This window comes from Lineus longissimus, chromosome 1, assembly GCF_910592395.1.
Source record: "Lineus longissimus chromosome 1, tnLinLong1.2, whole genome shotgun sequence".
In the NCBI taxonomy this organism is placed as follows: domain Eukaryota; kingdom Metazoa; phylum Nemertea; class Pilidiophora; order Heteronemertea; family Lineidae; genus Lineus; species Lineus longissimus.
The window spans coordinates 19,222,682-19,249,090 of record NC_088308.1 but is presented as its reverse complement, the minus strand read 5'-3'; the positions used below and the strand labels follow the sequence as shown (position 1 = coordinate 19,249,090).

At 41.2% G+C, this 26,409-nt stretch overlaps 1 protein-coding gene across 6 annotated transcripts in view; it reads right to left on the bottom strand.

Moving 5' to 3' along the window:
* Window positions 1-26,409, bottom strand: part of LOC135490255 (extracellular serine/threonine protein kinase FAM20C-like) — a 47,357-nt gene that overhangs the window by 19,389 nt on the left and 1,559 nt on the right. For 2 of the 6 annotated variants that reach the window (XM_064775737.1, XM_064775733.1), the window contains exons 1-2: window positions 21,728-21,897; window positions 1,325-1,963 (exon numbers count right to left, since the gene is read on the bottom strand). In XM_064775737.1, coding sequence (XP_064631807.1) covers window positions 1,325-1,725 — 401 coding nt within the window. In that variant the 5' untranslated portion in view covers window positions 1,726-1,963; window positions 21,728-21,897. Of the gene's footprint in view, window positions 1-1,324; window positions 1,964-21,727; window positions 21,898-24,582; window positions 24,683-25,309; window positions 25,459-26,409 lie in introns of those variants that run through there. The other 4 variants (XM_064775734.1, XM_064775735.1, XM_064775738.1 and 1 more) reach the window with 4 other exon arrangements.

Sequence of the window (26,409 nt, the reverse complement as noted above, 5' to 3'; positions counted from 1 at the left end):
AGGCCCAAATCATGTTTTTATATCCACCGACCATGTAGACAAAGCATATCTTTAGAGTATCGTTATCAGTTCCTTACCGCGTGGGCTCGCTTTCCCGGTATAATTGACTGGAGATGCTGCTGTCAGACACGTCGGACTCCATCACGTCCATTGCGCTGGGCACTACACAGATACATGTGCTATAGAGAAGCGAAAGGGATACTGCACTATGACGGTAGGTTGGCAGGTCAGTCAGTCGGTCGGTCGGTCGGTCGGCGTTTTTCCGGTTACCGGGCTAGGAGGCGCGAATGGGATGCCGTAAGTGAGGTTGTCAGAGTCGGCGAGTAGGTCGGTCGGTCGGTCGGTCGGCGTTTTTCCGGTTACCGTCCGGATTAGCCGTCATGGAAGCACAACTAATTCGGATGTAGTCCGCACTTTCCTGTAGTGGAACCGCAACAAGGATAGCTTCCTACTATACAGCCTCGGTCTCATGAATATTCGCCTTTTCAGGTTCCATATTTGCAATACATCCTGTGGCGCATTGTACTCTCACCGAGGTTGGCATCTCGCGATTTCGCATTCCGCAGATCTCGTGGTTTATAAGCCGATCGGTGCCCCCGCTCCACAATGCGTTGCACTCACGGCACTGCTCACAATATGTTACGTCTGTTCGGTTTAATATTTCATCAATGCTGGACTGATATTCCTCTGATCATGATGTTTCACGCAGAACGACAGTGACAGAGTCTATCCTGATTGTAAGGATAAGTTTATCTATCATTGCAATGTACAGCCACGTTACTTACTTGCAATAATTCTAAAATGAAATAATTTGTACGTCTATCAAATGGTAGGTCATCTGCTAATGACTGGACAACGATCCCCAGTATGTTTTGCTGGCTAAATACATGTAATCACTCCGTAAATTACACTTTCATAATACGCATCCATCCCATTCCACAGGCCATTAAAAACAAAACCACCGCAGGCTACACGGTGCTGTCGGGGTACGCATGAGTCAACAAGGGTGATAATATCCATCCCAACGCTTAATGAGGAGAGAATGGCCGGATCATTAGCGCATCAACAACTGGCTGATTTATTCGGATACAAGGATTAGCTTTTGATCAACGCCGTCAATATTCATCAACCGGTCAGCGATCAGCACGAACAATGATCATGTAGGAAACTCGCAGAAATATGAGTATCATTTTGACATATAAGCTCATGATATATTTGAATACGTTGACAATTCTGTAAAATTATATAGGTATCAAATGCTCAGTGAAGGAATTGACCCATATTAAGCTGAAAGGGAAAACATATCTGGTAAAATCTCACTTACCCTTTCGGTATTTTATATGGTAATAACTTCTTTCCTCTCCGTCGTAGAGCTTTTCGATGGCTGCTTAAACGTCTTCTAACATACTGTTCTTGATCATCACTAATCAGTGAAATATAACCTAACTTTTTATTGCTGTGCGGAATCTTTTTCGTAGGAACTATAGTCACGTAACCCCTGTCAAATTTTCCTACCGGTTGCTCCTTTTGGACTAATAAAGAATTGGGGGAGTCCTGCTCGTAGGACTCTCGGGTCCCTCTGTGGGCCGTGAGGTGCCCGGGGACCAAAGCGTCCAAGCGATGCTCGAAGGTCACATGTAGGACTGTGGCTGTTACGAGCACAGTCAGCACCATTCCCATAAAGGCAAACAGGAACACAAAGCGCTGCTTGAATTTCAGCGCCATTCTTTTCTTTTTTAGTCAGGAAGGTAAATGAATAAATATTGTAAATATCATGTCTGGAATTCAGCTTTCTCCCAAAATTGCTACGCAGATCGTCTTTTCATGCGTCAGTTAATGGAACTTCGTCGTTGAACTTGAGCGTGACTTCTTACACTTCTTAGTATCACGGAATGATGTGCACATTTTAAACCACTGTCTCTAACCATTGTGCGGAATGGCAGCAGGAAGTCATGATTAAAACCTGGAAAACATAAAAAAGAAACATGATGAGTGAATGATGTTAAAAAATACGGTTTTACTACAAATTGAGGAAGTCTGTTTGAAGCTCGTGATTGGATTGATACACAGCTGAAAGGAAATAGAGGCAAGTTGTGATCACAATCATGTACTAATATATTTTAGAATAAACCCACACTGCCAAAGATAGCAGCAAATTGCACGAGACAGCTGCTGTGGATTAAAAGAAAGCTACAGGGTTTGTTACCGGTATATAGGTAAAATAAATCCAATTTCGATGGCTTGCGCTGTTTTTGTTTCAACGGAAAAGTTGACATATATATGCTATCGCAGTTGTTAGGATGCAAGCGAAACAAAAAATCAATGATAGTCGGTTTCTAATTCGTTGTGTCATCGAAACCACAATTCGCATTGGTGACTTGACAATCTGTCTGTGACCCATCTTGGGAAGATTTTTCTGCGGTATTAGCCAATCAGACGGTCTCAATCCTGCTTCACCTATGAAAATTGGTTATTTCTGTGAGGGTTCCCGAAATACTTGTTAGTGATAAGAAACAGTTCAAATTAGTGTTTAAGTGTTTTAGCATAAATTTTTCGCAAACCTGCCTGGTTTACAACTTTTCCTTTAACTGAGTTTGAAGCAAAAAATGTCAAAATGCTTTAAAAAGTCAAAAGCTACTGATTTAGAACTCTACACATTTCCGAAATCTAAAACGACACCAATTATCTCAAGTTAATCATTGACGGCCATCATCACCTTTTAGACTAATTGCACTTTCGCTTCATTGGCTAATTGAGTTTTTCCAAATATACCTCGAAATTACACGAGTCCCATTATTGCCTTGGAAAACAAGCAGAAATAGCTTTTAAGATTGGGAAGCTATTACATCAGCAGACGACAGCGTTTGAAGAAAATCATCGCTTGAGGATGTATTTTTGAATTACGTTGTACTTTGAACGTGGGGCTGAGAATTACTTTGCCAGCCGCTAAGCAACATTCTCGTGTTTTTTGTTCTGAAAATAATTAACGTTAAAAGGAATAAAGTGTCATTTTCCATGAAATCATTCAAATTTTCAAACCATATCTGCCAGTGGCGACCTACGTACATGTTGATCCCAGCAGTTACATACAGTATGACTGTCGTTACACTCATGTTCACACAAAGGAAAATCAGGTTCGAAACCCTGCGCAAAATTTAGTTTACTCCCTTGGTTGGGGCACAGTCTAAACATGGGTTCTAATTTAAATCTATGTGAACACCCAGTAGGAAGAAGAGGCAACGAATTGACTCGTTCTATATGTTCACGTACAAAGGGTAATCTGATGACACTAATTTGAATTGTATTTCCTACAATTTCAAATCTCTATTTCACTATAAAATCCGCCCATTACTACCTATCCTTAAGAGTTAAATGAAGCTTGTTATACAACACCGCTCGTTACAGGACACTTAACAGCTTCTACATCGTTAAATAACATGAAGATACTCTCTGTCTTATACCGAGATGGAAAAATAATTAGCTTCGTTATCTACTGGTGTACATACTGCCTCGAGTGCCTTCTATAAATTCCTGTCTTTCAACCTGATAGTGAAGATTAAAGATTGTATTGCCAATTATAAGACGATCGATGAACGTCAAGATTTAAGGGAAGAACAGTCGAAAGGGCAACGCCTTGATGAAAAAGAGATTACACTGAAACACTTCTAGCATGACCAATTAGGGGCCACTTGTACCCATATCTGGTGTGAAGTAACAGTAAGGCTCCTACCCATAACCGATGTCGCACTGTGCTTCTCGACATGTAAATGGTGACCATGTACCATGTACCGTTTTAGAATTTAAAAAAACTTGCGATTGGTCATGTAGGAGCACCAAAACTTGTTATGATCATGTCAAAGATAATACAGTCCAACGTATGCGACCGACTGATGATGAGAATTTGATTAATTTAACACTGTTATGAAAAGATGACAAAGAGATAGATGGAGAATCCATCCACTTACCACCTTGGTCCTCTGGCTATCAGAACACGACGAGGCACATCGCAGGCATTTGAGATCATATCGTTCAATAGTAGAATCAGCTGCTTCTTAACATGATTAGAGAATTAGTCGCCTATCATAGTCGCGCTGAGTAAGCAAGAAAGCAATCAGGAAAGCCTGCCCGCAATACCAAGATGCACCAAGTCTTTCTCGGAGAGCAGTTGAGGTCAACAGCGGATGTGATCCAGAAATGATGACAATGGTTCCGCCATTCATAATTATGAAAACACATAGCATCAGCTGCTTTGTAAAGAATAGTCGCCCAATGAAAGCAGTCTGATCAAACGAAGCCATCAATGAGACAGCATTTTGCTGTTTGTGATAGTCAGTAGTCTGTTGATTTAGACTTTGATATCGATATTGACGGGATGTGTTCCGATAGGCCCAGTGACCGCTTCGGGCTGAGCAACTCGATGCAGGTTATAGGACAATGCCGTGTATTCATATTGTAAAGTATAGCATCAGCTGTCTCTTAACAAATTTGACACCGCAGCTCTTTAGTAATGCCTTTAAAGTAACGCTGAATTAACAGGAGAATCAATCATACCGGCCATCAATACCAAGTGGGATGCGAAAGAGATTCAATTCAATCCCGAAGTAGGGGCTGTGTGCATCTGGCATCCTTGGGTTAATCAGAATCTTCAACTGTACCCTTGTGTCTCTGGGTAAATCAAGATTAACAGCGCAAAGCCCATGAAGCCTTTCTTTGAATTCTTCAGTACAAAGGTGACTTGATTAGGAGAGTCGGGGCAGCTGGGTACGGCCACTGAGGACAAGAGCTCAGTCAGCCACAAGGTATGGCAGCGTCGTCTCCTTTGGTTTTAAGGAACGTGAATGATAAGTCTCTTTGAAAGATACGACTCCAGAACACTTAGCATTTAAACCAAGCCCGTATTCGCCACAATATCATGTGTTGAAACCATTTGCACAAATAGCACGAGGAATAGTCATTAGTATACTCATATCGGTAAAGTGAACATCGGAAGTAATGGAAAACGGAATGTCTATATTTTTTAGGTTGATAAATACGGGTTTGAGTCAGTGCTAAGTGGTTGGTAGTGGGTTTTTAACTACATGTAGATGTATAAACAGGACGTATGCGAAGATGGCACTTTGAGTGGTTAGCATGGAGAGAACCGTGACAAAAATATTGCACAACACATTTCATTTTGCGGCACCTCAGACGATATCATCCACTGAAAACATCATAGGAATCTGGTCTTTTACTGTTAGTAGGCCGTTTACGCCAAGATTCCGCAGCTTCCGCAAAAATCGCCAGTGGACTGCCACTGCTTCGAACGCTAAATTGTTTGAAGTTATTTTGATTGGATATGTTACTTCAACGGTTGAAAATCTCAGGAAAATTCAACATCAATTCAGTATCATAGTTAATTGTCTTGTGTGGATTTTGTACATGTAAATGTACGTTACGTGTCCGCATGTCATGCCGGTTGCAATCATGCGTCCTGAATATGCACGCCGATATTTCAACAACCTCGCTTGAAAACCAATGTGTCAATATCTCTTTTGTGTTCATTTTTGAGGTATTGCCGTCGACGTTCATTTGTAAAGTCAGGAAGCTAATTTGGTAGAAACACCTGATGCATGAGACGCTAACACGTACAGGCAAGACTGGAGAATGGGCCGCTGCTTCACGCATCATGATGCGGATCGATTTAACCAGCCGTATTCTACGTAGGGTGATATTACCAATTGGCATCCTAAGGAAGCTCAAGGACCGATGTTGTGGATGGTAGTTTGGGGTTCTACCTTCAAATCAACCCGTTTCAAAAAATTCAGTTTCAATCGCTGTTTTGGTATAATTGAAAGAGAGTTTTAATTTAAGCCAACCGCCTAGTTCCATTTTCTCAGCCAAGATGGTGGCACTTGGTGGTGAAGAATGAGACTTTGGGATGGACGCTGCACAGCCCATGAACCGACAAGAGCAGCCTGAGAACATGAGACCTTCAAAGTGTGATTTGCCACTGATCACCTTTTCATGTACATGTAAGGTCTCTAGAAGAAATGAAATTTCCAACGGTCGGAGTCTTCAAGCCAGCGTTGTGTGCGTGGCTCAGCTACATGTTCTGCAAGCAAGCAAAATACGCTGCGTGATATTGTAACCATTAAGGAAAACCATCAGTATTCCTTGCCAGTAGAATAATCCAGCAAACACAGATGAGATTGTACATTCATTCGAGATACAACCTGTTAACCAAGCCAATCAGTCCCTGTGATCACCATAATCTAGCAAGCTTATGTTCCACCATACCCCATTCGTTAGGAGAACCTAACTAATCAGTCTCCGTGTCCCCTAGCTTTCCCTGCTAATTACAGCACTGGTCGATCTCCCAGTCCCCCGGGGACACGGGACTTAGTACCAAAGGTGATCATGGACCGCCTTTTTACTTGCCTTATTATTATCGCTGGGGCATTATACATACATGTATCTTTATTGGTGCCGTAGCCGTTACTGACGAGCTTTTCTGTATCTTATTCCTGACCTGAGCTACAGATTATTGCGGGGCTAGAAATAGAGGCTGGCGGCCTTTATATTATTCGATCGTCCGCAGAGAACCACCTTCACGATCAAGATTCTGAGTACACCAACCAGAAAATGCTAATATACAGTGATGAGAGTGACCATTCTTAATGGCCCAATACTCTTATCCACTTACGGTCGGTCAGGTGTATTTGACATCCTTTCATTGCATCTCACCAAGAGTAACCAAGTTAACCCTGACGATTTCAGGGGCTAAGTACCAACGGTACTGCCAGTGGGGCCTCCCCGAACTGCTTCACTTAATGCACTAAAAATGTAACCGCCGCTCCAACCCCTCCCCCACCCACCCACCACCACTTTTTGCTTACTAAAAACATTGATTGCCATAATAATGGGTAACTTCCTTAGTCCAAGGCAAACAGAAGAAAAATACTGTTGATTTAATTGGCTCTGTAGGCTGGTACTCTGCATGTAGCCTACATGTGTATTAAGGATACGTGGCCTCTTTCGAGACAAATGCGGACAATGCGATATTCGTGACTTGTTCACGAAAGCATTGCTGATTCAATTTTGACCAACAAATGGTATAGTAAATTAGATTCGTCGACGATTAAAGGCAGCGCAATCTCAAGAGATACATATAAACGCCAGGAAAAAGTAACGCTTGCTTATCGAGATGAAGCGTTCGCAGCGCAACTATGAAAAGGAATGATTAATATCATCTGTGGCCATTTGTTGATTGCATTGTTTTGATTTCCCGCCGGGATCAGAGAGGCCGGAATTGGAGGGGAGAACCTGCAGCAGGCTGTGAGGAATACGAGGATAGATCTAGACTGCGTAGGGCACAACAACATCCAAGGTGGTCATTTGTACTTTAGAATTGATTTGTTTCATAAATTATATGATTTTACCGACCTTTGAATGTGAAGGCATCACTGATGGGAACGATCAGAGAACGAGGAATTCTTAACAGGCTGCAAACAATAGGATACTGCAGAGACAGTATCTCAGAAATGGTTTGATATACAAGGAGATTCTGCTACGAACGTTTGAAGAATTGAGGCGGCTCTGACTCTTTTTGTACCGTTCATGTAAAAGACATCTGTTAATGCAGAAATCGTTCATCGTATTTACACCGTCGAATAAACGGCATTAATTTCGTCAACTCACTTTATTTACGAATTGGTTTTGATCGCCGTTACATTAGCAAATATCCAACCAAATATTTTCTCGAGTGAAATAGTACTGCATCGCTTTTCGAATCCGTTAGTTACACTTAGTTCAGATAATGTAAAACCATTTCATTTTGCTTTAGGTAATACATTCAGCAAATACCATCCACTCGAGAAGTAAACACGAAATCGTGACGAAAGCCACAAGGGCATGGATTTGCCGTGTTACTCTTCTGGCACATTGCTCTTCACCAAGTTTCCAAATGGCATGTTTGACAACATTTCATGTCGACAGACAATGTGGTAATTTTAGCTTCGGACACGGTACCTCGTGGGTGGTACAAGTATAGCATATGTCATGTATGTACGATACATCTGACGTGTGCATGAGACGTTTTTAGTCGCTAACTAATACACCTCGAAAATACATTAACGAATTTGTATTAAAACAGCCAACATGTCCACAAAAAGATTTATGCTTTATATACCTGCAGCCTGACTGGCATTGACGTGAAAACTTAGTCCTTATAGTTTACAGGAAGATTCGAGGGACAGACTCTGAACATTTCCTGTCATTAAGAGAGGAATAATGAGGGAAAATCCTTTCCCCAAGTCCAAAGCCACACATGAAGTAGCTCCAATAATGATTTAAATTCGCTTCTCCGAGCATCTTAAACGCCCGCCAGCAGTAACCAATGAAGGAACGTTTGATTATGCTTCTCTAAAATTGATGGGTTTGTGTGTAAACATTAATCATTGGAGTCGAGTCGTCTGCTTATTAATCCATTCATCATGCCGGCAGCAGACGATGAATGGAACGCTGTTCCTTGCAGTGCTGATCAAGAGAGCAAGGAAGGAAGTAATGTTGTTAGCAGAAGCTACGTACGCTTCTATTCAAAAGGATTAGTAAATGTATCACCATACTACGCTTAAGCTCTTTAACATTTCGATAGGGATGACATCTCTAAAGCATACCAGTTGCAATCCTTGCTATGAAACCATCAGGGATGCATATGGCAAAACCGTTGGGATTTATAGACATTGAGTAAAATTCTGAAGCAAGACATGACCGATGATGGTATACAATGATTTTGTAACTTGAAGACATCCTCGCCAGATATATATTGAAAGACTCAGCAGAAAAAGGCTTTGACACATACTACATACATATCACTGCACTTGATATACGAAGTACAAAAAGAATATGTTTGGTCATGAGTTGATATCGAATACTCAGCGTTCTCCGACAGTCCCTTAATTACCGTCGGCTAACGCTAGATGAAAGGGCTATCAAGTTCTTCCTGGGGGCATATGTAAATGTCTGTGTGTCTGTCATATGTACACGTAAGAAACATGAAAGTACTTGAAACAGTATTGGCGATGTATCATGTTTATAGAGGCGACATAAAAGCACTTATTACACCCTTATGAACAGAGTGGCAACACTTGAAAAGTGTTTCTAGAGCAATAACGCTACACTTTATGGAATCCGGCAATGAATAAGAGCAGCCGGCGCAGAAGCAGCAACAGTTTATGGTTCGGAAAGCAAAATCTGGTCATGTCCGACGAACTTCCGAGGCACTTACTCAAGCTTTCTACAACAAATATTCTATATGGTTGGTTATTCCAGCCATTTCATTAGATGAAGATATTTGAAAGATAAAAAAATAAAACATTGTTACGACAAACGTGCAGTTTTCATCTGCAGAAAAAAATACTTCTGTATTCGCGTTTTTAAAAAAACGTTTCTTTTCGTAAATATGGCAATTTCGCTATTGCCATATTTACGATAAATAATTGCTTCGCCTTCCAAAAATGTTATATGAGATCACCATCGTTCGAATATATTTACCTATATAAATGCGTATGGATGGAACACGCAGGGCTAATCGTCTGCTGAGATATGATCTCAATGCGCGTCTCAATTTTGAGCGGGGAAAACGGGAAAAGTCCGAGTCTGAACGAATCAAGGTGCGATTTCCTAACCATCCTATGGCGATATATTAGGATTTCCAAGCATACGGACAGGAGCGTGACAAAACAGGTGCTTGTCACATTCTTTCTACAAATCTGACGAAAATGGCGACGACAGTGGCGCTTCTCGGCAAAGCAAGAGAAACATCGATGTCACAAGTACCCCATTCAGATATATCAAAAGATGAAATCGAAATATATCAACTCATTTTGTTCGCAATCAACAAAATGTTACCACCAGCCATAACCGTCATCGGCCTTGTTGGGAATGTGCTGGCATTTGTTGTTCTCCGGCAACCACAGTATGCTCAGCAGACGACATGTTTCTACATGCGAACTCTCGCGATATTTGACACCACGTGTCTCGGCCACGTGGTGATAAGGACAATACTCAACTTTGACCCAGAATATATGTTAGGTCCTGCAGCAGGGCCTATTGTTTGCCCAACATTAGCTTTTGTATCTGTAGCATACGGGCTATCGAACTGGACAACCGCAGCAATGACATTGGACCGCTTTCTGGCCGTGTGTTTCCCGCTAAAAGCGTCGTCATGGTGTACCATGAAACGAGCCAAGGTCACGGTCATATGTATATTCTTTTCGTGCAGCGGTGTCATGATTCCGTACAGCCTCCGAACTCTGAACCAACGAGCGATCGTGGTGAAACAAATATGTGGGTTCAACCCGTCACTATTTCCGCCTTGGTTTCCTATTCTAATGGAAAGTATATATAGCCATATATGTTTTACATCGCCATTTAGTGTTATTGTCTTCTTTAACATTTCCATCATTATCACGCTTATGATCAATAGAATCAGAAATAGCAAAACAATAATGTCTTCGAAATCAAAATCTGCCACCAAAGATGGACATATTACTGTCCTTTTACTATGCGTGTCGTTGGTTTTCTTCGTGACTAATATTCCATGGACAGTCGACCAGTGGATTTGGAATTTCATTCTATCAAATCGACCAATGACAGCAAGGCTTGGTAAGATAAGAAAAGTTACGTACGAATTTATAGTCTTCGTTAGATTCATAAATCCGGCTATTAACTTCTACACATACTGTCTAGGGTGCGCAAAATTTCGAAAGGATGTTAAGTCGATATTTCGCGCTGGCCAAAAGAGATAAGATGTCACGAGTTGCTTCACGCCCTATACACATCATGTCATACTTCTTCGACGTATGCCCATGTGAGCATAAGGTTGGATAGGGTATTCCCTTGCCCGGACATGGGCACCATCTAGGTATGACACTTAAAAGCTAACGCATAACCTAACGTCAGGTTTTCAGTGTCATAAGTTGGTGAGTCAACTGAGCAAGTTGAAGTTGGCCAAATGCAATAGTTTCTTATCTCCTTAGTCAGTTGACAGGCGTTTACCAGTAGTCAGTTGACGAAGCGATTAATCCACTATCAGCCGCTCGATTCACCTACCAGAAATATCCTACGTTACTCGAGTCTCCTTCCACGACATATTCTCATGATCGAAAGTGAATAAAACCAACAGAATCAGTGACTTTTGAATTAAAACAATATTATAGGCTTTTGTATGTGAATACCAAATTTCGTCTCTACCCATGCACCCAAGAGAGTCCTTTTTTATTTGAGGAGCATAAAAAATTGACGACCTTTTTATGTAGCGTATACAGAATATGCACGTTTCATATTTCTCTCTCTGCCGCGAAAAAGTTAATTTTCGTATTCGTGTTTGTACAAAGACATTATTCGAAATGTATATGTGATAATTTCTTGAAAACTGCTTCGCCTTTCAAAACATGATATATGATATCGGCGGAGTTGGAATACGATCAAATGGAAACATAACCGTGTGTAAGCCACTTTAGCTGGAATTAAGGTACCCGGCGTGCTGCCGTAAGATGTAATCAATAACGGTGCAAGTTCGGAGAAATGCTGATACCACTCACGTCTTGATTCCCTAACTGCTCTTTCGCAATGTCATATTTCCAGGCACACATATAAATGGATAACATTGTTTTCTGTCATTTCATCCATATGCAACTTTACCGTGGCATTTCACCCTATCAAATGGAACTGACTGGACGCATTCGTACGACAAAACTCACGACCCCGATCAGTCGTAGAATTTTACTCGGAATTTTCATTCATCTTGGTGGGAACTTCGACAAGTACGGCAACAGACTGAGCCAGGTAATGCTTTTGTGAGAAATACCATGAATGACATTAAGTCGCAGCCATATCCGCCAACTGCAATTAATGCCATTCCCAATTCCGACATACCAAATTATGAACTTAAGATATTTCAACTCGTTCTATTTATCATTAACAAAATCTTACCACCTGCAATCATCGCTATCGGTCTCGCTGGGAATGTTCTTGCGATTGTTGTTCTACGGCAGCCACAATATGCAAAGCAGACAACATGTTTCTACATGCGAACTCTCGCGATATTTGACACCACGTGCCTCAGCCACGCAATCATAAGGACAATCCTCAGCTTCGACCCGGAATATATGTTGGGTCCTGTGGCTGGGCCAATCGTCTGTCCAATAATAGCAGGCGCATTTGCAGCATACGGGTTATCGAACTGGATAACCGTCGCCATGACTTATGACCGCTTTCTAGCCGTGTGCTTCCCACTGAAAGCGTCGTCGTGGTGCACCATGAAACGAGCCAAGGTTACGGTCACCTGCATATTCCTCGTCTGCAGCGCAATTATCATTCCATACAGCCTCCGAAACCTAAATCCGCAAGCGATTGTGATGAATCAGGTATGCGGGTTCGACCCGCTCAAATTTCCCCCCTGGTTTCCAACTCTGATAAGTACCGTTCACACCCAAGTTTTTTTAACGACGCCATTTTGCCTCTTGGTCTTTTTCAACATTTCCATTATTCTCACATTGTTGATGAACAGAATCCGTATTAAAAAAACAATGATGTCTTCGAAATCAAAATCTGCTTCAAAAGATGGTCATATAACTGCACTTTTACTATGCGTGTCGTTGGTTTTCTTCGTCACCAACATTCCATGGACAGTTGACCAATGGATTTGGAGTTTTATTCTGTCAAACCGACCAATGACGGCAAGGCTTAGTATGATTAGGAAAGTAACTTATGAACTGATTGTCTTTGTGCGCTTCTTTAATCCAGCTTTAAATTTCTACACGTACTGTCTCGGCTGCACAAAATTTCGAAAAGATGTCAAGTCGATATTTTGCACTGGCCGAACGAGATAAGATGTCACTTGCTCAAGTCCACGACACATTATTTGTATCAAATAAAATGGAGCAATTTGACGGCTCATGTTGCTTATGTTCTAAAAATTACTCGTAAACACCCTTCACGATACTTAATGTATGAACGCTATAAGAAGTGACCGATGTTTACAATGTATTTACAACATCCTCATCGATAACGTCCAACATTCGATATCTCCCCTTTAAATTTGAAAATAAGAGTTCCATCGTAATGTTGTTTTGATATTACATGTATGTCGATGTTCGTTTCGGGACTGATGGCATCATCTAAGGGCATTATTACTAATCTGTCGGCTACCCAATTTCCTTCTACTACGATAGTAGTTCCCATCATCAAATTGCACAAATGGACAGAAAACGGACTGAACTAACACGCAATTCTCAACTGGACCCAAGCGAGTCCTCAGTTCAGCGATCGTATTTTGTGCACAGGGTCGTTGCATTGGTGACGCGCTAGGCGGAGGCGAGGGACGAAATCTTGATTTCCCAGGTTTGAATCTCAGGCAACAACCTTCATAGACTTACTCGGGAACTTCATACATGTACTTTATCTTCAGTCTTCTCGAAACGCCGGGGAAAATGAAGTACATCATATACACTATCATTGGAAGACACGAATATACTTAGTACATGTGGATGTATTTTGATACAGAAAAGAAGAAATCTTGTTCTTAGAGGAATGTAACCAGACATAAATGCATTTGCCACCAGCGAGACGCAATCCCATTCAACGGAAACCTGGTAAATCCCACGTAGCTTAGAAGTGCCGACGGATAGAATTAGGAGTGAATGTCATGTAAAGAGAGGCTTTCTTCAGTGGTTGATGTCCTCGAGATATGCAAAATAAGATGAGGTTCCACATTGTTCTTTGAGAGTATTCATCTCACGTTCGTCACCCCCGCGTCACATACCGTAGCGGCCGCGAAATGAAACGGCCAGGGGCCATTGTGCTCACCGTATACATCTTTTAGTAGGCAGGATCATGCTTAGTTTAGAGGTGAATATGGTGAACACAATCAGACATGAAGACTTTTTTTAGATGTGTATTGATGTCAAGTAATAAGACAGGGCAGTATATATAAGTTTATGATCCAACCAATAATTGTCTATGACATCAACAAGATCAATATCGTGTGATTGCTAAGAGTCCCTGCAATAAAAAATTCATCGAAAAAAAGTCATTAATAAGCGAGATATTGCACTTCCTACTTTTTCAGTTTTGACCCCCTGGTGGCCAAATCAAGAATCAGATCAGGCCAAAATTCGGTGTCAGAGATTATCTAATGTAGGGGGTTACATGTACCAACTTTCAAGTTCATAGCTTCAGCAGTTAAGAAACGTGCCATAGTTACACTCTAATGGCCAATTTACGCCATTTGACCTCTGTGACCTAGAAAAGGAGGTCAAATCCAAAAATCGTAGGACATGTGGTGTATCCTTGCTAGAAGTCCCTGCCATAAAAATTTTATCGAAAACAATTCACTCAAATAAGCAAGATATTGCACTTCTTCCTTTTTCCATTATGGCCCCCTGGTGGCCGAATAAAGAATCAGATCAGGTCAAAATTCGGCATCAAAGGTTATCTGATGTAGGGGGTTATATGCACTAAGTTTCAAGTTCATAGCTTTACTGGTTAAGAAACGTGCCATAGTTTACACTCTAACGGCCAATTTACGCCATATGACCTCTGTGAACTTGAAAAGTAGGTCAAATTAAAAAACCCGTATGATATAAGATGTATATTTGCTATGAGTACCTACAACACAAGTTTCATCGAAAACAAGTCACTAATAATAGAGATATCACACTTTTTAGATATCGACATTTGGCCCCCTGGTGGCCAAGTTGAGAATCAGATCGGACCGAGATTCAGTGTCAAAGGTCAACTGACCTAGGGGGTGCTGTGTACAAAGTTTCAAGTTCATAGCCCTAGCGGTTAAGAAACGTGCCACTGTTTTTGAAATAGGATACGACGACGGACGACGGACGGACGGACGACGACGGACGACGGACACTGCGGTATTACATAGACTCCCCTACGGTGAGCCAAAAAGGGTGATTTCGTGAGGAGTGTTGGCGCTGTCTCTGATCTTAGATAAGTTGATTTCTCTAAGCTCTGATAGAAGATCGTGTGCGCGTTTCCAACTTTCGTGGTTAAGGGCGTCATCTTGAGCTCAAAACTCGGGTGTAAAACCCCGGAGAAAATCTAAGACGCCTTTCCCCAGATAGACATACGGCATAAAGCCAATCACCACCTAAATTGATGTGTGTTCACTATCGAGGATGTTCGCCGAATTATGCCTGGCTCATCCTATCGATGTTAGATCTGCAATCTCTGAGGGCTCCTTGACGGTATCAGTACATAAACCAATATCTCTTGATAGGATAACAAATACCAGACTGATATCTATCTATTTGTTATCGATCTAACATACATGAACAGTAGCCGGAGACACACCGCCATCGCCCATATCGTCTTGCAATGTGACGTGATGAAGTGGTCTGGAAACATGCGCCAAAAGCCAGCCTTCGTTTCTCGACGAAGATATTCAGCTATTACTATGATATTACATGTAAACTGGCGCCGCCAAATGCTCTCTTCAGATCGAAGACAACGAGACAAGAAATGTCTCCTTCCTTGTGGTAATTTGCAACACCTAATGCATGTATAATGATGGTATAGATGAGGTCTTGTATCTATGAGATGGCCACTATAGGGTCGGAGGATGCGCTAGATCTAATACACAATTTATCAAGAAGATAGTGTCACATCGAGCAAGGGAATATAGCTGCCCAGTCCTGAGATTCGTGCATACCAACTGCGTCCAAAAGATAGATGATGGTTTATCTAAAGCCATCATCTGGGGAGGAGAGCTCCCGCAAAGCCCGATATATCAAGCGTCCAGGGTGTAAAACGTTCTATCAATCATGAGCTGAGTATGCAGGCAACTAAGGATGCATGCTTAAGAGCCAGGGTTGCCCTTGTTCATGGAAGTGTATCCGACAAAATCTGCATGGGTTGGTGTAATAAGGCATAATATCTACCATTTCAATTTTCAAACAAAAATGGTGATTCAATGGCTTTGCCTCAGGATGGCAGTGAAGAGCATGTTATGACTAGTTTTGGCGATTGGTATGACTTCAAATAATATGAACCCTGCAAACCGAGCCAACTATATGCCATTTTATGTTGACAAAATATTCATATCATAAGCCGGCCACTCCGAATCAACTAGTTCCGTCATTTATTATTCAACCGAATTCTTCTCCGCAACAGGCATTGCTGGAAGCAGCAGATAATCACTCAGAAATACCATGAATTAATGATAGGGTCATAATGCATCTTGGTTCACGCTGGTTAAGCAAGCAGTCAGCGTAAACACTATTATATCCGCTTCTTTTCTCAAATGCTGCTGTACTCTTTTAGTACATACATCAAATCCAGCAACTGCTCGGGGGAAACGACATCACCAAACGAATAATATGCGACGATAAACGAAATCCCTCAAACGAACAAATTGTAAATTTAAATAGATTTTGCGACAAAGAATATTGCATTAGCACTGCTATTGTGATACACCAAATCTAATAAGTTGGGAAAATCAAGTTCGGAGTTAAATTGTAGGCTGGCAAATTCGGGTGACGCTTCAATACGACGTATACATGTCCAAAGTAACTGTTTACATTGTATGCGGCCTTACTTATGATCAAAGCGCTCTCATCCTAACTTATTCGACCAACAAGACGAAGCAATAACGCCTTGGAGTGATATTGTCGGGCCAAATATATATACCAGTGTTTGTTCACACAGAGATAAGGGGACAGTTACCATTGGAATAGACATGCGAGGTAACGGAAACAAAATAATCTTGATGCGATGTTGGCAAATTCATAAGACAGATATTTTTACGACTCTGTAGACATGTATCGTAGTTCGTAACATGTCTAACATTCTCCAAGGCGATTAATCAGAAAGTAACAGGATTATAGTAATGTTTCTTTATTACATTAATAGCCTCCCAGTGCAAACAGTGAGATCTATAGGAAATGGTGATTACCCAAGAGATACGAAAAACACGATTAATGACATTTTTATCCATACATTTACAAAGGAGTAGAAGCGTAAAATAGCAGAGAAAACACAATCATGCCATTGATTAAACCCATCGCTCACAGCACAGCAAACTGATTACTGCAAAACATCTCAAGCTCTAAGTTCTCCGCAGAGTAATATCAGGCAAGTGAACATGCCAAGTCGGCCCCCAGCAACCATGCACCCGTTGGTCGGGGAGGGGGCGATAAATAACCTGTGTGCCAAACAGATATCATTTAAGCATGACTATATATATGGACTCATTTTAAGTACACCGCGGATGTTGATAGACCAATGACCCGCCAGCGAGCTTTCCATAACGACTTCTGCAAGATAGCACTTGCCTGACAAAGTCACAATACACAATAAAGGTTTTCCTTATGATAAGCCGACAGTGGTCAATATCATGGCGACAAGCTTGCCAAAACCCCTTCAAGTAAATCTGCTCAATTTCGTCACATCCTATCCATGTTAGATTTGCCATCTCGAAGGGCTCCTTGACGGTCTCCAAGTACACGTATAACCAATATCTATCTGATGGGACGCTTCAGATCACCATGATGTTGAATTGGTTAAGAATTTTTTGTGTGGTTGCCACGTTGATGGAGGCCCTTTGCCAGCAATGAATTATAGTTGTTTTTAAGCAAACATTGCCTTGGCTGGTTCCCACTCTTTTTTGTTGGAATCCATGTTTTAATTACATTGTGCCAGCTTATATAGGTGAGGAATCTGTAAGCACCTCTGCCAAGAAATTTGAAGGGAAGAATCATCAATATAATATTGTGGGGCAGTTATGGATTGACAGGGAGGACCGAGGATGGGACACTTTTTTGGTCCTGTCCTGTAGTAGATTGGCTGCGTGATTTCGGCACGTTCTTGACGCTATTAGAAAACGGAATCAAAGGTGTCAAAGATACATGTATAACAACAGCCAAGGTGACTTTGCCAACAAGACGCGGTGTACCTATAACCTTGGAGGAATTATACAAGTATAACTCCAGGCTATAACCAACAATCACATTTATGAATATAATTTTCTTTGCATTCCTGACCAACCGATGAGGCAGACCTCAATGTACCGACGAGAAAAAGAGCAGGTGACCATGGCGACTGCCAAGTGCTCAGGAGGTCTAATGTATCGCCTTGACGGAAGAGACTTGAGCATTGCCTCTGACCAGAAAACCAAAATAGCACACTACGTCTTTGCCTTGCAGTGACGAGAAACCCACAGAAGGCTACAAATGGTCAAGGGATAATGCAGGATAATGGTTACCATTAGCGTTAGCAAGTATATAGATTAGATTCTTTAATCCATACTTGCCGTTAGGATCTAAAAGGGTCTCAGGGTATGCAGAGCATGATTCAGTAGGTCGTTGCCCATGCAGATTTTGTATGACCGTTTTTGTTTTAGCTAAGGGAAGTTCCAACCAAAAAAAGACGTTCCTAGCCCGTCACCCGTACAATGCTGTAAACTACACACGTTCATCCTATAATTCAGGCGTTTAGCAAAGAAAGATTATCAAGACAATTTGAGAGTTCGCGTCCACCTCCTTGGAGGTCTCAGGATCAGTCGTGTACAACAACAATGACCGAAGTTCAACGTTAGAAAACGAATAACAGAAGCTATTTTGCCTCTGGCTACTCCGCACCTTGACCATGAACACCAAGTCAACATTGCCATCCCGGCTGTTCATTACAAGCTCAATTAATTGCGCTAAGAGGAACAAGGAGAAAGCATTGGCCGAGATTCTTCATATCGTGGAATTTAACATACTTTTTTTACACCTAACAGTAGTGAAAAAGCTCGGAGATGGAATAATCCCTGGAGAATAACTCCTCGAAAGAGCGAATGCTGAAAAAGAAGAGGAAACCTTCGCTTCCGATCACAGACTCGTGATCGCAATGGCAAAACACTTTGAGCGGCGAGATAACTTATTTAGTTCCTAAGAGATATTTGGTACTTCGTGCCCAATACTGATGCTGCTTATCTGGTTATTGGTGCCAACAATGTCATTCGCGGCCATTTGCAATACTCTCTAACCCAATCCAAAGGGAGGTCGAGTGCTGTAAAGGGTCGAAGAAAACATTATTGCGTTGGATTCGACAATATCGACGATTTCATACCTTCAGATGTCGTTTCGACTCGGTTATATGAAATCGATTACATGTGTGCATTTGAACGACCAAGATATGAGCGAGTGGCAGTCTTACGTGACTATATGATCACTAATCATTATTTTTGCACCTTTTAACAGCGCAGAGATATTGACTATGAGCAGTAAGTAAACACTGCCACCTCTGCTGTCCATTACCAACTCGATTGATTGCGCTGGGGAGGTATCAAGGAGAAAACTGTATTGGTTCGGATTCCAACGTTAAGATGATTTTTATATTTTTGAGGAGATTTTCGACATCGCTATAAAAATGTCAACACTTGTACATTAGATCACCTAAGAAGAAATGGCTCGTTATCTTTATCAGAGGCATCGGTGGGGATGCATAAAGCTCTTGGCGGTTCGGAGATTTCAGAATATCATTATCTGCCCAATCCACAACAAAGACCTCTTGACGACTCGTCGCAATCAGAACCATCTCTTTTTATTATACCCATTTGCAAACTGTGACTGGCCATGTCAATTGCAAATGCCGCTATCACTGTATTCCATAAATGCTCAATCGATACCCAAAGAATGAGCCGACAGGGATTGATCCTTGACATTTCGCCAAAACCCTATGAAAGCTGACCGTGAAATTGCGGAGGAGAGTGGCCATTTGGTTTCAAAAGATAGTTTTGATTTGGTCAGGAGAGGCGGGCAGCAAAATAAAAGAAGAAAGCACGTGGTATTTCGGAACGCAATGATAAAAAAATCGCTTACGATGATAGATATACAATGTAGAAATGCACTCTCAGACTGATCCAATAACTTACTTTTGACCCGTTACATCTTTATAGCCGTCATCAATACAAATCACGCTGCTAAAAAGCTTGCCAATACATTTGTACCGCTATTGCTGCTGTTCATCAGCGCGCCTAATCATGACCTAAAGAAATAGCTAGCAGAAGGGATACTCTTGGACAAGAGTTGATCTCTGACCAAACCGTCGCTGAAGTTGAGCGTCAGATTGCTGAAGATGGATGGCGGGGCCATTTGCCCGTAGAATTCGTTCACTCGTAAACATGATTGCCGTGGTGACGCACTTAAGTGTACAACACAGGGGATGAACTGATGAATGAGAAAGTAATGACATCAAATTGATTAACCCGTAATTAGTGATTAGTACAATCAATAAAATATCGTATACATTATTGATCCATTACATATTACATGTATTGTCAACTGATCTCAACACAGGTATAAGTATAATAAGTATTAAGCTTAATATGTTCGCTCTTACACTTGATGAGCAACAATTTTGATACCACTAAGATATCCGCCGATGCGCACACTGATTGGTTCATACGGTATCTACCGAAGATTGTGAATGCCGACATCAAAATTCGCTTTGACAGCAAATATTTGAAAGGTCTAACTTTTATTGCCAAGACGTGATATAATGTGTTTACACACACTTTATAGTACCTGTCTCTACCAGCGACTCTGTTATCATGATGATTCCCCTGAGCACGACAAGCAAACTATCGATTTGAGTGATGAATTCCTCCAAACGAGTCGCTTCCACTGAAGTGGATAATTCCTGTAAGGCGTCGTGGAACTGCATGGCAGAGTACACAGAGCAGCAGCAAAACGGGATTGATGATGTTGGCGTGGCACCTCAGGTATTTAGGGAGGCGAATCTCTCTGGGAAAAACTGCTTCTGGGAAACAAATGATCATGCAAAGATCAAGGAATGCAAAGCCATGATATGCATCTCAAGATGGTATATCATTTTATGAGGTGTATCACGATCCTTCCCTTGGGTCTTGCAATCAAAACGCTCGATTTCAGCCCAATATCAAATTCCTTCAAGCGACTGATTTCTCAGTTAAGAAATCTATAAGGAACATCGTTTAAGAAATCACTACAGAGATTGGAAGGCGCTCTTTGTATATTTCCAACAGCTGGGAAAAGTTAGATTACAAATTGTTTCTATTGACATCTCGATTGGCAGACACTGCCGCTTACAACTAGTTTACCGGTGTGTGGAATTTGAAGTGTCTGCGGTATAATCAAAGTGCGTCTGTGGGAACCTTCAAAAACCTGTCGTGGCAAAATGTCAACGACTGCATACTGAGTGCATGTATAATTTCAAAGTGCTGTCACCATTTCCATCAAATTTCAAGTATGTATGCCCATTTACTAGTGTATAGTAGACTATATTACAGTATTACAATGTCACTGTGCAAATTTACAGTGTATTTTGGAGAAATCTAATTTTGGTGACAGTTTAACGATAATTATGATGGTTTGCTGGATACATTTTGTTATTCATTATTTTCGTTGGTACGCTAAACATTTAACAGTGTACTGCGGTTTAGTATGTGCCTTTTAAATAAACATTACAACATTGTTAAAACACTCGACGAGGCTGCAGAGCGCCACGTGGATCCAGAAACTGTCCACCATATTTAGGAATAAAGACCTTTAATGAGACTGAGCTTCCTGCTTCAAAATTAAAATGGTTTTGACAAAGAAGGAAGGAAATAACCAACAGAATTCGACGCTTGCTGTAGCGATTGACATTTAAGTAGTCTTGTGGAAACTATCATGTCAATTACACTATGAAACAGCAATTCTCTTACCTTGGAAAGTGAGCCAATATACTTGAGAATCACATCGACAGAGCTGGATCAAAACGTGTATCATACATGTCCCTAGCTACATATACGACATGCTCAAGACGTTAATCCAAGTGGTAACTGGAACCCCGACCAATATCCCCATGTTCAGCCAACGGAGCTTTGTATCCTCCGCGCGCGAGCCATCGATTTTATGCGGCGTTCTCTCAACCTCACCACCATTGCTCAAGAATCTCGAATTCTCCGGAGCAGTCTCATAGCGAGATCGCTTCTGATCCAGTTAGCCGGTCTATGTGATTTCTCGCTTACGGAATATCGATACTGACTTGGTTACTGGCTTCGCAATCGCAATGCAACGGAGAAAAGTGGCCCCGGGGGAACTTTGAAGTTGGACAATGCGCCGCTGACAAAGAAGATTCTAACGCCGCTAATGCTCATTATGTAAAAGCAGATGCTAACGCCGTCAATGCTTGTCACTCTTTACTTCCAAACTCTTATCTCAACTGCCAGGCGCCAGGCAAGAGGGCAGTTGTGCCCTAAATATTTTACTAGCTTTAGCGGTTGATCTACCAGTGTTGGAAAGTGAACAAGACGGGGCTCGAAGAGACAACCACGGGGCCACCGAGGTCGGTGATACATCAATAACGAAAGATGGTTTGAGACTTTTATTCGCGTGACGAATACCAGTCCTCTCCACGTGGATGACTGCAGGCAATTGATGAAACCAAGATATTTGCGATGGTATCAATGATTTCCAATGATTTTCAATGCAAATGCCAAGGGCGACTTTTTAAAGGTTGATATCGCTAAGACCCGAGAACACCAATCTGATTGTTTTTGATTTATTGCCACAACGTTAATTTACTCTGAGGGGTTATAGAAGCCCTTGGGCTATGGCATTTCCATATTACAGCCAGATAATACAATAATCAGTCAATGAAATTCTACGACATGACTTTTAGACGATATCATCATAACATCATCGATAATCATCATTTATTTATAAACTGGCATGGGAGATTAGGCTGGTTGAAAGACAATCAGGTCAATCAGTAACATTTGATGTGTTTCGTTCTAGATAACTAATTGTCGGTATTGACTGTCTCACCAACCATCGCTCGGGCGGGGCTGTCTTTTCGTCCAAAACCTGTGTGAAGGGTGCTCACGCGATTGTGAAATATTGAGAGAAAAAAACATGATACCCTCTTGCAGTGGAAATTCGAATCAACCAATCTATCATAAAGGACTATACACGAGTCATAATGGGCTTCTGATGAAGTCTGCAACTATACTTGGGATATACCCTTTGGGGACGGCCAGCTTAATATTAAAGGACCCTTCACCAACCACCGTGCACAGCCACACTGAGGGAAGAGAAACCATGAGAGAACTATACATCTCAACAACGCTGGCTTCAAAGTTAAAGTTTACCAACAAAACTTCAAAACTTGTTAGAACGTGAAGTTCTGAGATAAACATGGCGTGACATATACGAGCCTCACAGTTTAAAAGGAAGCTGTACAGCACCGCAGGGAAATCGTGACTATTGGAATTTGAAGTTTAATCCGTCAGAGCCATGGACGCGGGTCTATAGGCTTTGATGTTCGATGCAGGGAAAAAACATCAAATGCCAGATAGCTGACATTTAAATCATTTCCTATAAAAAAGGCTTCACATTGTGTTTGGTGATCTTATCTGACAAATGTGGTGTTTTTCTTATAAGAAAAGATTAGCGTTATATTTAGCTCGAAAAGGCGTATGTGCTGGAATCGTATTTGGATGGAAATACGAGGCGCCCGAATCCATCAACGGAGGCCCCGGAGAGAGCCGATACGATTAACTAACAGGCAAGGCTTGTGATGTTTACGAAGGGCTCTGTTTCAAAGTGTGGTAGACAAAGAACAGGCCTACTGTTATACCGGTACATATAGGGCACACCTAAAAACGAAAATAACTTATAAAGGCGAGAATTTCCTTGGAAAAAAAAGTTTCATGTTGAAAAAAAAATCATGTGATGTCCTTTCCCAGCCACCGTATGGACAAGACCTCCAAAAACAACGAAAGTACCGCCACAAAAGATGAAAAAATCTGAGTGAAGCGGAATGTTCCTCCCGATAAACGAGTCTGATACTTTACGTACAGGTATTTTATACTTGGCATATTCGGAGAGATTTTTAGGATGTCTATAATCCAGAATGATAAGCTAAATCATTTTCCAACCAGTTAAAGTACCTCATGACCATGCACCTCGGACTGAGCCTGCAGGCGAAACACCATTCGGCGTGCAAATCAAATATTAGGAGAGAAGCTGAACACACACCTTTTTATTTAGATAAACACGCGTCAATTATGGCTAAAACAATCCAATAACCAAAGATCAACAACAATAGAAATTCATTTCAGTATTGCGTTAGAAATCGTTCTGGGAAAATACTTGTATTATTGACATTATCGTTTCTGCCATCCTGAGGAAATCAGGGGTTAAGGTTCGCTTCTCCGGCTCTGCACTGGTTGCGATGAAAGCTAAGGAAGACTAAACATGTTGTCTGCATGGTTGTGATGAAAGCTAAGGAAGACAAACATGCAATGACCAAGTTTAGGCAGACTAAACACACGATGACCTGGATGCGATGAAAGCTCACAAGGAAGACTAAACATGCGGTGGCTTGGTTGTGTTCGAAGCTGAGGAAGACGGTGAAAACGTGTGAATGTGTCTTTCAGATTTCCCAAACAATGATGGGAAACTCTCAGAAACAGAAACACTCAAAAACTATTCACCCGCACAGCCCATCATGCAGCACATCAGTGTAACGCTGGTCACAAAATCGAAAATATGAAGATGTTGAGATAAACCTTACCGGTAACTCTTGGACAGCCTTAAAACGAGGACCAGGGAGGGGTGACTTCGTCCACAGTTCTGTAGACAGTGATGGATGTATTGTTCCATATATAGGCGAATTACTGCACTAACGATGAATGTACAAAAGGCAGCTTGTATTTTGATATATGTTTGAGCATAAAATACAAACATTGAGAGCAATCTGGGAATCTATCTGGGACAATGCTCGTTGACCTTCTCCACGGGTTATTCAAAATATCAGCAAAAATTGTATACAACATGATATATGGACATGATTATCACCCAATCTGGCTTGTACTAACTATGAATCTCTGTCATTTAATGATGATAATCGAATGTAATTTTACGAATGATATCCGATCATATTGTTTATGTATTTCTAAAGCGTTAAAAAAAATTCCGGACCATTTGATCACTTTTTGAACGTGGCCACTGCTTAGGAGTTTAGGATGCCGGTGTTTGTGATCGTAAGGTTTTTAGGAAGACTGGTCTTGACCTGATAAGGTCGGGTTAATTATTGAACGGATGCTATTACATTCAATGCCTTTCCGTTGAGGGATTTGATAGGCATCTTTTCAGTGCTCATCGTATTATGTACCGTAAAGTATTCAACCTATTTAGCAGACGACAACTTGACCACTATTATCGTGGGTTTGCCGCGTTTGGCCATAACGGGGCTTTGCTATCTCTGCGGACAGATTTGGTCAAATACGTTAAAGACTTACCTCATATTTCTCCAATTAAATACACTCCGACTTAAGTCCCTCCACATTCCTTGCCAACTTTTCTGAAATGTCAAGCCAGGTCATATGCTCCCAACACAGTTTGTATGCACAAATCATGTGTATAGCCTATAGGCCTAACCTGAACTAAGCTTAGGCCCACGTTGTTAGGCCTGGCGGGGTTCCAAAGTACTGTACAGACTAAACAAAGTTACAACGTCTTTCTGCCAGTAATTGAATACTTCATTATTATCTGTCCTAAATTCTCTTGAGAGGGCTATATGTGCGTGTCTGTGCGAAAATCATAGGTAGTCAAAAAGACGAATATTTTCACAGCCCTGTGAGAACAAAAGCACTAGTACCATGCAGTAAATAGATGAATAATCTTTCTGGAAGAAAACTGAGATCAAGATATCTTGATTTCTGTTCAGTAGTTTTAGCTCCAGAGCCATGCTTGTGTAGCAAAATCGGATTGATTTGAACCGAAAGAAACTGCAAAATTACTCCAAATCTAGTTTTTTGAGCCACCCTGTAAAACGATATGCACGAATTTTGTCAGTAATAATTTTACCTTTATACTTATATCTTACCTTACATACATGTAGTTGATCGACAAGTTTGAAAAAAGACATTGGTCAGACTAGTCACGTTTCTGAACACGGCTACAAAATGGCCCACTGCAATCGAGTTTCAAACTGAGTATGATTTCTCACACAATATCATTCAAATGCATGAAATGACACAAAATTTAATTGTTTGATTTTCAAACAATCTCAAATATCAACGTCAGCTAAAAGCAACACGAATTAGGCTGTTCTTTTATCATGAATGAATGCTGTATTTTTATACTTTGATTGACAGGGTATGTTTTGTCCAAGTTGCTGTCATCACGTTGCGTTTGATGGAACATCTATTCAATGTGTTTCCATAGAAACTAACATTTTAATACCAAATGTGTCACTTTAGAGTGAATTCAAAATTCAAAGTTCAAACAACTATTTTCATGTGTTTTTTAAGTCGACGTAATGATGGGTTTGGAATGAATGGTGTCACAAATTATTAGAAGATGCATGGAGGCGGATTTAAAGTGCGTGATGTGATCC